This window comes from Tursiops truncatus, chromosome 4 (genome assembly GCF_011762595.2).
Source record: "Tursiops truncatus isolate mTurTru1 chromosome 4, mTurTru1.mat.Y, whole genome shotgun sequence".
NCBI lineage: Eukaryota > Metazoa > Chordata > Mammalia > Artiodactyla > Delphinidae > Tursiops > Tursiops truncatus.
In genome coordinates this window covers 109,581,336-109,600,935 of record NC_047037.1, presented here as the reverse complement: position 1 = coordinate 109,600,935, position 19,600 = coordinate 109,581,336, and the positions used below count along the sequence as shown (strand labels likewise).

The window sequence follows — 19,600 nt, the reverse complement described above, 5'->3', positions numbered from 1 at the left end:
TGAAAACTGAGACTTTTTCAGGCTCATGAAAAATACAAAACAGCATGGAGGTATAATGGCATCTATTGAAATGACAAGTTAGAGACCAGTAAAGGAAGGAAAAAAAAAGGAATAAAGAAATCTCCATGTTGTCAAAGCAGTTTCTTTATGACAGCATAATTATTTATATAAAGAAAAATAGTCAAAACAATTAAGATATTTCCACAGCAATTTCCAAAGTGGATGCCATGCAGAGCTTTTGTCATTTATTTTAACCAACTGAAATAAAAATTACTAAATTTAAACAACGACAAGCTAACCAGGAATGTAAGCAGGGAATTATGTTTAAGATTTTCATTATCTATTGGGGAGACTTCAGTAACATGTTTTGACAACCTGAAGTATGTCACAGGGCACTACACACTGAATAATAAAATGCTGTTTAAAAGATCTGCATATAGATTTAAATCAATTGCCATTCTAAGCATGTGACTAAAACATAACATTTAGAGTAAAGAGCTTACCTGTGGAGCTGAAAGCCAATGACATCTTTCTTCCAATTTATTCATATCCCTGTCAAAGTTATTTAGGAACTTATAGCGGAGAAGGTCATCATCAGTTAAATGAAACTGCCTTCTTGCATAATGGTAGCTCTCATTATTTCCTTTCCTTGGGAAGTCTAACCATTCAGGATGCCCAAATTCATTACCTGCATTTGAAAACAAACATAAACATCACCCGGTAATATTAGCATTTCTTATTAAGATGACTAAATAATTGTATGTTTTAAAGTCTTTGAAATCAGTTTAGGTTATAATTTACTATAGCTGTGCCCTATAAATGATGCACAGCCCTGGCTTAGAAACAGCATAGTCTAGCATTCAGTACCAGCAGCATTTGGACTCAAAAGCCCAGGGCACAGTTGTAGCCTGGTCACACATTCCTTGTTCTACATCTCATTTTCCTCATGCACAAACTGAGAACAGTATCTCTGTCATACTTATTTCATCTCTGAAATAATCTCTGAAATCTCGGAGTAATTTTTGAGATCTCTATTTCTATAATCTCTGAAACCTGTACAACGCTTTGCAATTTCCAAAGGCTGTATGTACATTATTTTTTGATCCTCGAAGGAACTCTCTATAATATCCATTTCACAGATGAGAAATCCAAAACTCTATAGACAGTTAAGGGATTTGCCCAACCTCACATGGATAATAACTAGAAAAGCAACCATTAAAATTTAGTTCTTCTCATTAAAATCCAAAGTTCTTTCTACCTCATCACATCAGGCAAGTACGTTTTAAACTTCAGGTGCTACAGAAACCCAAGTCATCACTTTTATTATTCATTTTCCCCATCCCTTTCTCAGATCCATGTGCCACCATTAGATGTATATCTTTAATTTAAATGTGTGTGTGTGTGTGTGTGTGTGTGTGTGTGTGTACGGCTGAGACACTTAGTTGGGAACCCATTTGATATTATTTCTCATTATAATGATGAGAACCAGAAACCTGATACACTTTAAACATGAAATAAAATAATAACACCTACATATACATTCTTCCTTCTGAAAATCAAATTTAGATATTAGTGGTCTAATAGACTGGCTCCTATTGTTTTTCTCAGGTTAGATTTCTATTTTATGGCTTCTTTTTTTCCTCCTAAAAATTAAACACTACTTTCCAAAATTTACTTACATTTGCCACTTTAATGCTGCACTTTTCTAAGCCACAGGTTTCTCCTTTGAGTTGGAAAGTACCGTAGCTGATACAAGTGTGTCCTACTTTAAAGTAAATAGTTGCTAAGTGAAGTAAGTCAGACAGAAAAAGACAAATACCGTATGATCTAACTGATAGGTGGAGTCTAAAAACAACAATAACAACAACCAACCAGCAAACAAAGAACAAGTGCATGGAGACAGAGAACAGATCAGTAGTTGCCTGAGGTAGGGGTGGGGGGTTGGGCAAATGGGTGAAGAGGGTCAAAAGACATAAATTTCCAGTTATAAAATAAAAATTAAAAAATATGGGGATGTAATGTACAGCATGGTGACGATAGTTGATAATACGGCATTGCATATTTGAAAGTTAGCTAGGAGAGAGGATCTTGAGAGTTGTCATCACAAGAAAAAAAAATTTTGTAACTATGTAGGGTGATGGATCTTAACTGGACTGACTGGATGATCATTTTGCAATATATACAAATACTGAGTCATTGTGTTGTACATCTGAAACTAATGTAACGTTATGTCAGTTATACTTCAATAAAAAAGAAAGGCAGAAAAGAAGCTAGCATATTAATATTCTAATAAATAAAAACTAACAAGCTATGATGTAATTCAAAATGATTTACTGTAGAGTTGCTTTAAATGGTAAACTCTGCTAAGAAACACTGCAATTTACATTTAACTTTTCAGGACTATAGTCATCAAAATAAAAATAACATCCAAATATATCTGTAGCAGCTTCATAAAAATTACGGTGTCTGCAAAACTTTTCCTTAATTTGAGTATTTCAGTCTAAACAATACTTCTTATATTGTTGTCTGCTATGTGACAGAGGAGGGAACCAGATTTCTAACTCTGCGGGCCTTTATTTACTTTATGGTGTCTTAAAGTGATATGGGAACTTCCCTCTGCTACATTTAGGAGTCCTGCCTAGGTCTGGAGCCTGATTCACATCAGCCCATAGTGAACCCATGGCATAGCTTGCTCCATCATCCATTCAACCAGCAAAAAGATGCACCTCCAGAATTGTAGTCCAGCATATTCATTGCTGATACTGAAGGTACTGTCTGGAGAAAATTGTATGTCCTAGTACTAGTGGGATTTCAACTAGTTGGGAATTTAGGAGAGACCAGAAATGCAATAGGGTAGCTAAAGTATAGTAGCCTACAAACCGGATCCAAGCTCTCTATAGGCAAAAATACTTTTATTTTGGTATGACCATGAATCTCTGAGTTGACTCCAGTATTAATAAGCAATTTCTTTAGCCTTTCTGGGGGAAGACTGTTATATCACTGTCATCATGATTATCATAGTAGAATCAGCAACAAAAGCTTAATGTTGGCTTATTATTTGCCAGGCACTATTCTAAGCATTACACATGAATTAATTCCTTTCATTTTCAACAACCCTGAAGTAGTTACTATTATTGTCCCAGTTTTATAGGTAAGGAAACTGAGGCACAGAGAGTTATTAAGTAGTGGGGCCTATTAGCCCAGACAGTTCGATTTTAGCACCCTCACCCTTGGTTACCACTCTCCCGTATTGCTTAGAAGCAGATACCATGGAAATACAGTGCAAACATTGACCAAATTCTCATATGTGGACAGAGATTCCAAGATAATGGAATGATGTGCAAATGTGTTGAGTGAGAAGGTGAGATGTAGTAAGGAGTTTGGTTTAGCCATGAAATAGGGCTTGTGGTAAGGAGAAGAGGTGAGACAGGCAGGATGAAGCTAGATTAGGATGGGCCTTACAATCTTTAAACCTTAAGCTACTTTTAAGTAGGGGGATGCAAAGCTCAAATGTGTTTTTATTAAAGTATCTCTGGTAAATACAATGTGGAGGAGACACTGGATATTGGAAATAGCTGAATGGTAGGAAAGCTAACATGGAATTCAAAGTATAAGATAAGAAATAACCAGGGGAGTTCCCTCGTGGTCCAGTGGACTCTGTGCCTTCCCTGCCAAGGGCCTAGTTTTGATCCCTGGTTGGGGAACTAAGATCCCACTAGTCGCACTGCGTGGCCAAAAAAAAAAAAAAAAAAAAAAAAAAAAAGAGATGACCAGATGCAGTGGGAATGGAGAAAAGAATGGCATTTTTGAGGTGGAAATAACAGGATTTGATGACTGCCTGCTGCATGGATTTTAATTCCAATGAGGACATTTATGAGAAACATGAATTTAGGCAATTGAATCTCTCCGGGACTCAGTTTCCTCATCTGTAAAATAGGATAACAAGTTTCATAAAAGCTCTTTTAAGGTTCAAACGAGGTACGTTAAGGCACTTGGTACAGGGTCTGGCGGCTAAAGCTTTCAATGTTTGGCAGCTTTTACATTACACACTCATTTCTGATGGTGCTCAGAAAAGAATGACATAAAAGCCAATAAGTGAGAGTTACTATAAACCTAAAATTTCTGGCTCCCATCATTCTGAGGAGGGAACTAACCAGCCCAACTCTGCAGCAGACACACAAGCAACCAGGATGAATTCAAGGCAGCTATTTGGCCCTTCTTCACTTGGTTTCATGGTACAAAATTATTCTTCTCTTTAAAGTGTGGAAGTTCTATGCTGATGCGTTTATTCATATATTTTATAATACAAACACATTTCCCTAAGCCAAGCATTAATGTTCTTTGAATTATCTATTTTAGATCTTAAAATGCAGAATTGACTGTGAAAGTAATTTTTCTACAAGACACCCAGATTGATAGGGAAAATCAGGTTGCTATGTTAGGAATCCCCTCTCTACACTCTTCCTTCATTATTCCCACTACATGTTCATCCTGCAACCTCTGAACAAGCTCTCAGGGGTTATTTATAGTTATACTATATATTATACACACATATATGCTATATATTGTATATATTATGCTATATAGTATATATTTTTATAGTATATGTATAGTATACAGATGATTCTATTCCACCTAAGTTGAAATTTAATCCTCAGTATGATGATCTTAGGATGTGGGACCTTTGGAAGGTGTTTAGGTCATGCGGGTAGAGCCCTTATGAAAGTGATTAGCACTTTCATAAATACTAGACTCCACTGAGCTCCCTTTCTCCTTCCACCACAAAAAGATATCACTAGAAGTCTATGACCTGGAAAAGGTCCCTCTCTCAACCATGCTGGCACTCTGATCTCAGACCCCCAGTCTCCAGAAATTGTGAGAAATAAACTTTTATTGTTTATAAGCTACCTGGTCTTTGGCATTTCATTATAGCAGCCCAAGCGAAATGACATCACTGTTTCCCTGTTGATAAATATTTTATTTATTTTTATTTATATCTATAGCAATAGCTATATATATATCTCTATCTACATCCATACCTATACTTATATACATATCCATCTATCTATTTATCTATCTTACCTACCTACCTACCTACTTAACAACTAGTTTTTGAAAAAAGGTAGATATATTATATATTATTTTGACTTTTAATATAAACACTTTTCATGTTAATAAGTATATTATCACCATGATGGTATTCCATTTTGTACATAAAATGCAATTTTATTTAACTATTTTCCTCATGTTAGTCATTTTGGCTTTTTCTAATATTCTGGCATTATAAAAAAAGACCAGTCTTATAAATGCATCTCTGTACACTTGTCTGATATTTCCCTAACATCAACTGAATAAGTAAAATACTGGTTCAAAAGGTAAATAGCAGATAGGATTCTAAGAGAAAACATTTCCCAAGTTTTGAACATTGTTAATTATTTGAAGACACAGGCACAAGGTAGTAAATTGTTTCTCAAAATAATGTTTAACACACACGCAAATTATATTCCTTAATGTATATGTTTAAGTTTCTACTTTAAAAGTACTCTTTATTACTTAAATTTAAGACTTCATTTTAGTGCCTTCTAACATACATTGATCTTAAACATTCATTTATCTTTTCAATAACATCTAAAACTATTAACTATTAAGAAGAAAATTTATTACATGAGGGCAAATTAAGTACTTGGAAAAAATATAAGAAAGAAATGAAAGTGGTAAAAATGTTTGGTATCATAATCCAATTTAGGATTTTGTATGTCACTACTTTAAGGAACATTCCAATAAGCATACTTACATAATATGGAATATGAAATTAAACTTCTGAGTTAGAAAAAAGAACTGTTTAAAAAAATATGACATGAAGAAGACCCTATTCTATTAGAGAATAATTTATTAATCTCTATTACAGACTAATTTAGATTCTCTGAAAAATCTCCTGGAGAGGCTTCTTTTTAAATTGAAAGATAGAAAGTTGCATACAACAAAGAAATAGACAGAAAAATTCCATTAGTGATTGCAGACAAAACATTTTACAGAGTGGCTTTTGAATGTTATCTCTGTTGTAAATGATCTGACAAGGGGCAAATTAAGTTTAATATAGACAAATGCAACATTAAATTCATATTTGGTTCAAAACTGTAAACACAAGCATAAAATAAATGGAAGCAAATCGCAGAAAGACTTTCAAAGTGACCTTGGATAACAGTGAACCATTCTCAGACTGAAAAGAGAAAAGTGGAAAATGCCCGTTAGTATCTTACACTAGTTCTCAGCTCACAAACCTAATGAAGAAAAATATTATCATTAAAACAAGTTAAGAATGTTCTTCTCAGCTATGGTCTACAGATTACTTAGGAAATGTGGCAGCATTTGAGACAGTACAGTGAAACATGCTCACCCAAATAAGCTTATAAGTAAGGCCTGCTGTATATAAAGATGGATAAGAAATCTAAATTTATTCAGGTAATGGCAAAGAAGGTAATTGACTTGTTTTAGTACAGATAACTTGATGGAATGGGGAACACATGATCTGAATCAGCATTTTAATATAACCAAATTAAAAAATATGTGTGTATATATATTTCTAAATTATATATAAATATGTTATGTTTACATGCATACATAATATATGTATACATTCCTCAGTGAAAGCAACAGGCATTTACAACCTGGGGTTCATGCTTTCCTACAGACTCCTGATATTTTATGCAAAATGTTGTATGTATGTTCATCTGTGCATTTTTCTGAGGAGGGAAAGGTGTTCTTCAGATGCTCCAGGCGTCTGAGTCTTAAAAAGAGTAAGAGCTACTCACTGTATTAGAATGTTAGGAACTAGAAGAATGAAACACAAGTAAGGGTTTCTAAGCTACATAAAAAAGAAAAAAAAGTAGAAGCCTAAATTGAGGAAAGCATTTTAAAAATCTTCGGCTGGTTTACTCAACAGATAAGAGGCTTAGAAAAGTCACATTTAAACTAACTCTAGTGCAGAGAGGCAATGAGTGTGACTCCTGAGAACAAGACTTCCAAGTCCAAAATATGCATTACAAGTAACCTGGCACTAATCATCAAAACATGCTCTTTCTGCTCGTTAAATTATAATTATGATCACTAAGGTAATACATAGGATGGTACTCGTTTCAAAACGAAGGGAGGATGGTAATTTTTTGAGCTGCCACTTGGGACATTTTGTAAGAAAACTCACAGTTAAGGCCATGATTCATTGCATTCAATATAGTAACAGAAGTGGATGCTTCCAGAAATGAGAAGGCTGAAAGCTTTAGCTAAACAACTTTAAAACAAACACAGGGAAGCAAGTGACTAACATTGCTATGGTTAATTAATGCTTCTAGAAAATTCTACGCTGTTCCTTTTCTCCCTTTCAATTTCGTCTGTAAACAGCACCATTCATGCCTGGTTAATTGTGAAAAATCTCTAAGCGCGGAATTCCTATTGGGATTTCTTTTCCTGTAATTAATTTTTTGCTGTTTGATGTAAAGGTCCAAACTATAAATTGACAAGAAGCCAGCTGTTGCAGTGATGAAATTCGAGACAATACAACTAATGAAAAAAGCCCCAGCTCTGTTAGCTGAACATTTTGATTAGCCGGTTTGTATGTTTTGTTTCTCTAAACTGTAATACATACTAATTTTACCTAGGAATTAATTAAAGTCTATCACAGCCTCCATGCTGTGGATGTTATGTAACTCTTTGTTGATACCAAGTTTATGTATATATGAGAATAAGGTACAGTTTTAATGAGAATATAAAAAACTTTAGCTCCTACTTTTTTTTTTTTTGCAGTACGCGGGCCTCTCACTGTCGTGGCCTCTCCCGTTGCGGAGCACAGGCTCCGGATGCGCAGGCCTAGCGGCCATGGCTCACGGGCCTATCCGCTCTGAGGCATGTGGGATCTTCCCGGACCGGGGCATGAACCCGTGTCCCCTGCATCGGCAGGCGGATTCTCAACCACTGCGCCACCAGGGAAGCCCTACTTCTCTTAACTGTACTGAAGACTAACTCTTTTTAAAAGGAAGTATCTATTTTAAAATCAAATGCTTCTGTCTTTCTCAAGGCCATCAAGTTACCAGAAGGTGAGACACAGAATAAAATATTTTTCTATATTAGGGAGTGTGATTTCTCTTTTTAGAAAAATAAACTTGCTATCTACTGCTCCATCCCACCTTTGACACTGATCACTATGGCTCCGGGCAGGGGCTACACTACACTTCTCTTCTTCATTCTCCACAGCATGTTCCCGTGTATTATACCTACAACAGGGACTCCTTAAATATTTGTTAAGGTTGGATGTTTCCCTCTACAACTGATAAAGGTCTAACATCATCTCTTTTGAGGTACAGAAACAAAATATGACAGACTCAGAAGAGGAGATAAAAACAGGACGAACAAAACTCAGCAGTGCTTCTGGGATTTACCCTTAAAGTCTATCACAGCCTCCACTCTGCGGATTTTAGGTAACTCTTTGTTGATATCAAGTGTATCTATATATACACATATAATGTGTATAAATATATGTATGTGTGTATGTATATATGGTAAGTCCTAAAGAAAATATTTTTAAAAACCAAACAAACTTTAATGCCCATTCCTCTTACCTGTACCGAAGACTATTTTAAAATCAAATGCTACGGTCTCTGGGTGCTCTCTGGAGCCTCCCTCGTGTACACTCTTCCTTCAAAAGGTGCAAGTCAGTGATTATATTCTGAGCCTCATGACTCCCTATATTGACCATATGCTCAACTATAACACAAAATTCTAATTTTAAAACTACTGAAGTGTATCCTGTGTATCAGATAACGTGCTCAGTGTACATCAGCATGGTCCCTTTCCTCATAGAGCTTACAATCGAATGAGGAAGAAAGACAAATATAAAAATACACACACACATATATATATGTTTATATATATAAACAAATATAAAAATACATATTTCCTTAAAGAGAGGAAGTTGGGGAGAAGGCTCAGAAAAGGCTTATAGGATCAGTATGAGTTGAAATAACAAAAAACTGTAGGGGAGGAAAGGAGAGAATGGCAGCAAACCTCCTCCAAGAGCAAATATAAATGCCCAGAGATGACAGTTAGGGAGGACGGACTGAAAATTATGTCAATATACAGGGAAGGGGGAAGAGTCAGTCTTAGGAACTCAATCTTGGAATTCTAGAATTTCCCTTGGTATTAAAAACAAAACAAAACAAAAATCTTTGCATACTAGGCATGTATATAGCTTTTAGAAACATACCGGGTAACTGATGCCACGGAAGTGGATGAAATTGCCTGGGGAGAATACTCAGGGAATAGAGGCAGAAAAGAGAGTATAATGGGACAAAGCCAGAGGCACACTCATACGGCTAGTTGGGGTAGAGGAAGGGGGGCCTGGAAAAGCTGGCAGAGGAAGGGCCAGAGACAGAAGAGAAAAACCATGGCGGGTAGGAGACGGGAGACTGAGCCCTGAGAAGTAGTGCTTCCTAGAGGAAACAGTGCTCAACAGTATTAAGCGCTGGCGAGCTGAACTAAAACCTGAAGGCCTATAATAGACTGAGTAACAAGAGAGGGCACTGATGAAAGACAGCAATAGCAGTGATATCTGAGGGTATAACCAAAGAACTGAAAACAATACTGTGAGAAATGAATGCTTTATTTTTTTCTATTTGTTTATTCTATGATTTTCTGACAGGTAGTATATTTAACTAAACACCTGGGAAAGAATGGCTCACCTTAGTATGTAAGCTTTGCACTCGTAAATTTTAAATTCTGAGGCAGTTTATGGTATATATGTGTATGTATATATATTTCCTATTTTAAGACATTTAAAAAAAAGGGTTAGTATACTACTAGGTTTCCTTAAAATTCCTATAACAAATTTACAAACTAATATTTTGAACAAAAGACATGATAACTTCCAGTCCTTCATCCCCTAGATAAAGGGCATGGTGGCCTGAATCAAGCACTATAGCTTCTGTCTTCCTCCATCTAATAATACTGTCATGACTATCGTTCATGCCTCTGACACTGTGACAGCTTAAAGGGGCCAGAAATAATGCTTCTGTTGGAGCTGTGGTAGTGAGGCTGGTCAATACTCTCATTCTGTCCTGCTCTCCCCAGACTTCCCCCTGATTAATTATGCATAAAAAGTCTTGAGGCAATAGCCAAATGAGCTCTGGGCACTTGGGAAAACAATTTTCAACTTGAACTATGCTTGGACCATGGCCAAACCAATCAATACCTTTACTTATCTACATGATTACAATTGCTTTGGGTGATAAGTTCCCATCAATAAAGCACAGAATAGGGGGTGAACACTTGCTTACCTCAAGTGTTTCGATAAGAAGATTATCAAAATAAAACAAGCGAACAAACAAAAAATTCTCTTAACTATCAATGTCCGTAAGTACAAAATCAGATTAACTTTATATTACCTACAAGTGTGGTAGAATAAACGTAGACACTTTTATAAACCAGTCGTTTTAAATGCTGAAGAATTACCATTATTATATTCATGGGTAATTATATATTTCTTAATGCTTTCCTTTAAATCACGAAAATGGAAAAATGCTTTAAATAAATGAAATGTAATCATAAAACTATATTAAAATAATAAAAGCAATAGTAATTACTTGAGAGCCCTCTAGATACACAGACTCTGTGCTATAATTTTTAGCAGTTATTTCAGATAACAGTTGCAAAAACCCCTCAATATGGGAGGGGGCATTATTCCTATCTTCAGATAATAGATCAGGAAGGTAATATAACTATCTAAGGTTATAAGGTATAAAATATCAAAGTTAGTATTCAAACCTATATCATCTGTATTCTTTCCATTGTATCTGGCATTAGGTACTTAATTTGAACAACATTAGCTGGAAACCTACTATGAATGTACAGGCATTAGGGAAGGTAATGAAAGAGCTATAAAAAGGTGTAAAGGTATATATTTCCAATTCCACTCTCAAGTGTACAAATAAATTATACCTATTACTGACCTGTGCTCCGTTTGTGCCTTGTGTGTTCTGTTACTCCTGCTGTTACTACTCCAAGTGATAGCTGTTTGGTCTCCATGAGGCTTTTTTTAACTTCTGCAGGAAGGTTTTGGTGCTTGTGCTTCCACTAGTACTTAGATGTAAATTTTTCCCTTGTTAAAACAATTACTTAAATAGTGTAAAAATTTTTTTTTTTTTTTTTTTTCGCTTGTCTCAGACTGGGGATAGACATCCTATATCCTAGTTATCCTATATTTTTATTTATTATCCCTACTGCCTAATCTAATAACAGGCACAGAGTACCCATTCAAGGATTTATTAAACCTGTGTTGAAAGAAAAAAAATGAAGGAAACCTGCTTCCCTTAGTAGGCTATAGGTTGCTTATGGAAAGTTCTGCCTTACTTTTTGATTATACAGTTCACAGCACAGGAACTCAGATAAAGAAAGTATCTAACAATTTTTTTTAACTGATTGCAAAATTGGTCTTTATAAGACCATAAGAAAAACAGACAAAAGTGCTTTGGGATGGAAAGGGGATGGATAAAGAGGAGCATATCCGTGTCACCAGGGAGGGGAAGATGTATACCAGAAGATAACTTCAGCTCTCTGTTTCTCAGAGGCCTCCTCTGGCGTTCTTCTCTGACTGCCATGCCAATAGGAGGCAGAATTTCGAATTGTTCATGTTGCTCTATATACTTTGACATACATTCCATCTTCGTGGCACAATTTTGTTTTAAAATAAATAAAAGTATCACCAAACAAGGATAAGACAATGAACAAAACAAACGAGACTGAACTGAGAATGTGTTATTTTTATGCAAACACAATTTTTAAGAGCTAGATAATATTTTCTTGAGAAAATTGATAGCAACAGTAATGGACTTTTGCCATTCATTACAAAACCATTTTGATGCTACATGAAGCAGAGGACTCACGATACTCTTTGACAGGGAGTGAAGTGGGAATAAGGGAGAAATTGTGGGGGGAAAAAAGGGGTTCTTTAATAAAATCCTAACTGAATTCAGATTTTTCTGCAAGTAGTTAACAAATGTCTTAGAAAATGATTTGCTAATGGACAGCCTTGTAAAAAGTGTAAAAGTTTTGCATGCGAACAGGGCACCCACTGAAAGACTCCACACCTTTCTAGGTGGTAGAAAACAAGCGAGGAAGACAGTAATGTAAAAACAAAGAATATATTGGCTGATTATAAAATTGATTATACTTGTGGCTTTGTGGCTATTCTAACTTTAGGTTTAGACTCAAAAGTTTAGTAGTGGAGTCACACTGTACTATTTTCCCCTAAAATTTGCCTATAATTTAGGATATGTTACCACCAAGTCAGGGTCAGTTCCCTGTGGTCACACGAAACATACATAGTAATAGGGATTAACACACTTCCCTAATGAATTATTAAGAGCTAAGCAGATGCATTTAGAAGGGAAGCATATAACCACAGGAAATAAGATTGGAAAGAAAATGTTCATTTAAATCCTCTATACTTCATAATCAACATCCATTTAACTCAATCCTGGTACCATTCCCAGGCTAGATGAATATTTCTGTAAGAATCTAATGCTCTTTCAAGGCACAGCCTGGATATAGCTTTTCTGAGGTTCAATCTCCCGCAGCCTTTCTTCTGTAGGCAGCAACTCTAACTCCCTAGTAGAGAGATTTAACTACCTGCTTATAACTTAATCAAAGAACCAGTATCAGTTTGCCTTTGGATGATGCTTCTATCCCTCCAAGTTCCTGCCAACAGCTAGTTATCCTTCTCTACTTCCCTGCTGTCAGCTCTTGCTTTCCTCTCAGGCCGCTGGTGCCCAAGAAATGAGAAAAAAGTTCCCTAGCAGCACGGTGGCTTGTGGGAAACACTGTGAACTTCTTCCCCCAGCAAGAAGAAAGGTTCTCAGTAATTGTACTTGCTTGCTTCAGGTGTCTCCCTTTGCTCTGAATAAAATGGATTTCGAATTTTAAAAATGTCATGGCAAGTTTATGAATTAGCCTATCAACTGGCTTTGAAGGCAATTAAATGGGAGGGTTCAAAAACACAAACAATCTATGTCTTTAAAATAATAATATTTAAAATATTATGCACAAGTCTCCTAGAGAGGTTTGATGCGACGTAAACAACTGCCATCACCACCCTCCACACAGGTGAACCTTACAATCTTCCATAAGGCTGAGTCAGTCTCTACACTTCCATAAAAGTTTACGTTCTAATAAGAGAAAGGGTTTGGTAAAGAAAAGAACACGGAAATGAAGCAACACAACTAGTGATTTAATCAGTTGTGTGCTTAACTTTCATGGTATCCAGCCATTTCATTAAACTATTCCATGTGGAAATGCTCATCACTATTATTTGTCCCTGAATGAGTAGAGTTTCTTTGTTCGCCTTTAAGCTTTATCTCCCAATATACAGAACTTGCTTCAGGCAAACCAGATGACCCACAGTAATATGATACGGCCCATCTTTCCTGCTTCCACATCTTCTCTCCAGTTAGTCCTTGGCTTGTAATGCCTGTTACAAGTCAAAAAGGCAAACGCCTCCAGAAATTCTGTCCATTCTTCAACAACCAGCTTAAACATCATCTTCTATGTCAGAGACAAATCTCCTTCAGTCTAAGAAACTTACCTATTTTTTTTTTTTAGCTAGATAAACTGATGTCAAGAAAAGATACATTTCCTAACTTCCCTTTATGGCTCTCCTTTATGGCGCTGTGTCTAAGTTTTGTCCAAAGATATACAAGCAGAATTGTTTATGTGAAGATTCTTTCTGAAGAGCTGACTCAACTGGTGGATATTCACTTCTGGTTCCTCTTCCTTCTTCCTTATGTAGAGAGTGTTTGGGTACTTATCTGGATGACGTGGGAAGGGCAGCATTTCAGGTTTGTGACTTTTACTTTATACAATGAAATGTTTTGTACATATAGATACACAATTAAGTAAATTTAATGTAACTGTACCAAAAAACCTAAGGGTATGAAGAATATCTAAGTCAACTTCCATTCTTCAGGTTAGAAATTATATGTATAGTACAGAGGGAAACAATATGAACTATGCTATTATAGAACACATATCTTAATCTGAAATGAACATACTGTATTAATTTTTAAATAATATAAAGAAAGCTATTCAGAAATAAATGCTATAGCTTGCCTAAAGAGTAAAGAAATATAGCAACAGTAATGGACTTTTATTACAAGAGACTCTAAGAGACTCCAAGACTCCAAGAGACTCTAATTACACTAAAAATATATTAAAATAAGCATCCAGAATCATGGCTCAACAGTCCCTCACAAATTGGTACATGAATGTATATAAATACTGTGTCAAAGTTATCCCAAAACTTCTTGAAACTTTACGGAAAGTCATTGTGTCTTTTTCAGAGGGGAAAAGGAAACTTTTAACGTTCCAAATGACAGATGTCAAGACTCATGAAATACCTAAATATTCATAACTTAGCAGACATTCTAAACAACCATCCAGGGATATATACATATTTGCTTTAATGTTATTCCTGGGACCCATTTTAAACAAAAAACCGTATAGGAACAGTGGGAGCACAGAGTGAAAACATACTAAGAGGTAAACTCTACTAACTGACTTATATAACCACAAATTCCATTGCAGTTTTACGCTTTCAGATAATTTTCTGACTATAACCTAGCGAGTCTTCAGTAAATAAAGAATTTCTCTTACAGAAATTAGAAAATAGGCAAAAATTATGTGTATACAGTGAGTAAAACATGGGATATAGAAACAAATGACATGAATTTTAGTACTCTGTCACAATGTATAACCTCAAGTTGTATAATTTTTCATTATTTGTAATATAGTTAGAACTTACACTTACTAAACACTTATTACATGCAAGGCATAATTCCAAAGACAACATCACTAAATATTTTAATTCTTACAAGTGCCCAGTAAGATAGGTATCATTATAATCCCCATTTATGACATGATGAAGGTGAAGTTCCAAAAAAATTAAGTAATGTGCCACAGATGATGCAGCTAGGAAGTAAAGCAGCCAGGATCAGAATGTGGGCAGACTGTCTCCAAACTTGAATTCATAACCATTGTGTTATACTGCCTCAGAATGAAAATTATAAAAAGAATACTGACTTTGCAGGTTGGTTGTACTAAGTGAAGTTATGCATGCAATAATGCTTTATAAACTTTAGAAGTTTAAAGAAATGCAATATTAATAGAAAAATGGCATAGGAGTACAGGAAAAAGAAAATGAAGAATAAGGATGCTGTGACTTGGTTACTGGCTGAATGTTACAGACAAGGAAAAGGAAGGAGCAACTGAAATGACTCGAGTTCACCCATGGTTACTAGAAGAGAGATGATGATACTTATAATAATAATAATTTTTGAAAGGCACCACAATTTGTAGGGAGGATGATTACAGTTTTGGATTCAGTGGCTTCAGGAGCCAACAAGATACCATGTAGAGATCTCAGGCAGGCAGTTTCCAAATTTATATTTGTAGTTTAGAACAAAAGGTTCGATTCTGAGATGCAGATGGGGGGCGATTATTTGAATTAAAGAGATGGACAAAGCCTAAAAGTAGATGAGCTCTCTGAGAAAGAAAGAGTAGGGAAAAAGTAAAAGAGGCCCAGGACAACCCCTGAGGAAATATGTACGTTGTAAAGAGAAACAAGATGAAAAGGAGACTGTGAAGGAAACAGGGTCATAGTTGATAGAACAAGGAAGGCAGGGAGGGAAGACATGAGGCATATCAAAGAGAACCAGGTGATCAAGGGAGTTCAGGGAGTAGGTGCAGAGACCAGCAGGTCAATGATGGCCTTAGAAACCAGAGTTTCCAGACTGTAGAGACGGCAGTGGGAGGCCTACAAGGGTTTGAGTGGGCAAAAGAGTATGAGAAGGAGGGGTTAACACACATGACTACATAATGAAGTTTGCCAAAGTAGAGAGAAATAGATAAAAATACTAGTTAGTTTCACAGATTAGTAACCTATTTCTCAATTTGAAAAATGTACATTTTAAAGCAATGATTCAAGAGTTTTTGATAGTTTCTCAGATTCATTTCCTAGTTATTTTATAATTATCAAAATAATTAAAACAAATGTGTATAAAAATCATGGTGAAAAGAACTGTTTCCAGTCCAATGCTTACTGTTGATATTGTATGTTTAGCCACAGCATAAAAGGAGACATTTATTGTTTTATTTAAGTACAGTTGAAAAACAAAAACAATTTAGGTGTTACTAAAGTATATACCATCAAATTGCAGGGGAAATGCTGCTTGGTATAAAATATCTTGTGATAAGGGTCAGAAAACAGCAACCTTTTTTTCTAATTAAAATCCAAAAATTCTGTTTTTCTATCAGTAAGTCATAATAATTATATCCGCCTTTTCCAATTAACCTCCTCAAGACAAAACAAATATTAAAATATTCCTGACTCATAAGGAAACAAGTGTTTTATGTACTCATGGTTAGTTACATAGATAGAAACTGATTTTAGGAAACAAAACTATTAATAAAATTGGATTTCAGTATACTAAATACTAATGTGCATAATGATTATATTATTTTCTTATCCAAGAAAATAAATAATTTTCATAATATGCATATAGCAATATAGAGATATTAGAACTTTTTTCCAATTTAAACTTATGACCTTAAAGTCAACTGATTAAATATGAACAGATATCCTTGTATTTTACTAAAAATATGATGGGTGTCTATAGGAAAAAAAATTAGAATGTAAAAGTTTCAGCTCTTTATCTTAAGTTGTCTGGCCTTTGATGTTATATTTGCTCAGGCAACCATTGCCCTCATTTAGTCGAGGGCAGCATATATTGGCAAGGGAAAAAGAAAAAAAGTGGATAAGAATAAAAGAATTAAGTTGGAAGTAGGCTGGCGGTAACTGAAAATATTTTTTTCACTTTCAAACATATTTAAAACTTAAATCCCGTCTTTTTTAGCTACTTGAGAAATATCTTCCAAGGGAATAAGAACTCTCATCAATACCACTGTTAGGAAGAATATGAGGCCAATGTCTTTGTCTCATTTTACAAAAAGAACATTTAGTTACATGGGAATGGCCGAGCCAGGACTTTTTAAGTGTCTACTCTAAAAGTAGAATCTACACATCAAACTAGAAAACTGAAACAAATATCCTTGAGATACTATTGATACTTTGAGATAAACAGAATCTAGTGGGTGACACTTGAACAGAAGGCCTAGAGTTACGATGAATAATACAGTGTTTTTTGACCTTTTTGTCATTATTGCCCCCTGACCTATGACACACACACAGACACACACACACAAGCCTTTTAAGACATTTTTTCCTAATTGCTTCCACCCTGTGAAATTTAAATACTGCAGATCTACTGCAGATCTGTTTAAATATGCTATGATGCTCTGGAGGGCAATAACGATTATAATATATAAGTTTTGTTTGCCCTCCCTTAAGGATCAATTTTCACCCCTATTGGGGTGATAGCACCCTCTTGAGAATGCAGGAATAAGGCATGTTTGTGAAACCAGGAAGATAGGCATGTTGCTGAAAATAAATGCATGCATACTTCTCCGTGTAGAGAAGGCACATGCTGTATGAATCAGGTAGTCAAAGAATTGTTTGATTATACATGTTCCAAGAGTATATAAAAAGAGCATATCTGGTCCACGTGATCACTGCCCCCTGGATTTTATTCCCATCAGGCTCATTTTAGGAGCTGTCAGAAAAGTCTGGCTCTCACTTTGTTATACAGCAGAAACTAACACAACATTGTAAAAAAAAAAAAAGAGAAGAAGAAGAAAGAAAAAAAAGAAAAGTCTGGCTCTAAAAATATTGGGAGTGACTAACAAATATCATAACAGCAGCTTTTCGGACAGCCTCTTCAATAAATGGTGCTGGGAAAACTGGACAGGTACGTGTAAAAGTATGGGATTAAATCACTCCCTAACACCATACACAAAAATAAGCTCAAAATGGATTAAAGACCTAAATGTAAGGCCAGAAACTATCAAACTCTTAGAGGAAAACATAGGCAGAACACTCTATGACATAAATCACAGCAAGATCCTTTTTGACCCACCTCCTAGAGAAATGGAAATAAAAACAAAAATAAACAAATGGGACCTAATGAAACTTCAAAGCTTTTCCACAGCAAAGGAAACCATAAACAAGACCAAAAGACAACCCTCAGAATGGGAGAAAATATTTGCAAATGAAGCAACTGACAAAGGATTAATCTCCAAAATTTATAAGCAGCTCATGCAGCTCAATAACAAAGAAACAAACAAATCAATCCAAAAATGGGCAGAAGACCTAAATAGACATTTCCCCAAAGAAGATATACAGACTGCCAACAAACACATGAAAGAATGCCAACATCATTAATCATTAGAGAAATGCAAATCAAAACTACAATGAGATATCATCTGACACCAGTCAGAATGGCCATCATCAAAAAATCTAGAAACAATAAATGCTGGAGAGGGTGTGGAGAAAAGGGAACACTCTTGCACTGCTGGTGGGAATGTGAATTGGTACAGCCACTATGGAGAACAGTATGGAGCTTCCTTATAAAACTAAAAATAGAACTACCATATGACCCAGCAATCCCACTACTGGGCATATACCCTAAGAAAACCAAAATTCAAAAAGAGTCATGTACCAAAATGTTCATTGCAGCTCTATTTACAGTAGCCCGGAGATGGAAACAACCTAAGTGTCCATCATTGGATAAATGGATAAAGAAGATGTGGCACATATATACAATGGAATATTACTCAGCCATAAAAAGAAACAAAATTGAGCTATTTGTAATGAGGTGGATAGACCTAGAGTCTGTCATATAGAGTGAAGTAAGTCAGAAAGAGAGAGACAAATACTGTATGCTAACACATATATATGGAATTTAAGAAAAAAAAAATGTCGTGAAGAACCTAGCGGTAAGACACAAATAAAGACACAGACCTACTGGAGAATGGACTTGAGGATATGGGGAGGGGGAAGGGTAAGCTGTGATAAAGTGAGAGAGAGGCACGGACATACATACACTACCAAATGTAAGGTAGATAGCTAGCATAGCATAGGGAGATCAGCTCGGTGCTTTGTGACCGCCTGGTGGGGTGGGATAGGGAGGGTGCGAGGGAGGGAGACGCAAGAGGGAAGAGATATGGGAACATATGTATATGTATAACTGATTCACTTTGTTATAAAGCAGAAACTGACACACCATTGTAAAGCAATTATACTCCAATAAAGATAAAAAAGAAAAATAACAGCAGCTTTCCAACCTTGCAAGCAAAAGAACATGTTTGACTATTTTTATTTATTTATTCTGCTAATATTTCTTTGGCCTCATTTATAGGAGAGTCCATATACACACAGAATTTAAAAGTCTCCTAATTAAATGAGAGAGCCCTATCAGTTCACATAGCTTTCAGAAGACCTTGCTTTAATAAATAAAATGCCTTTCAAAAAGTCAATAAATGAATTTTTCAAAATGTACCAGGGTTATAAATGTTTATTTGCTCAACATGTAATAATCAAACTCTGTCATACTACTATTTTAAAGTCTATAGCTAGGCATAAAATAAGCTGATCTTTAAAACAATA

General features: G+C 35.5%; 1 protein-coding gene across 1 annotated transcript in view; it reads right to left on the bottom strand.

Annotated features, from left to right (window-relative positions):
- GBE1 (1,4-alpha-glucan branching enzyme 1) overlaps positions 1 to 19,600 on the bottom strand; it is a 288,288-nt gene that overhangs the window by 38,220 nt on the left and 230,468 nt on the right. Inside the window, exon 13 of the mRNA XM_019922679.3 lies at positions 504 to 688. Coding sequence (XP_019778238.1) covers positions 504 to 688 — 185 coding nt within the window. The remainder of the gene's footprint in view (positions 1 to 503; positions 689 to 19,600) is intronic.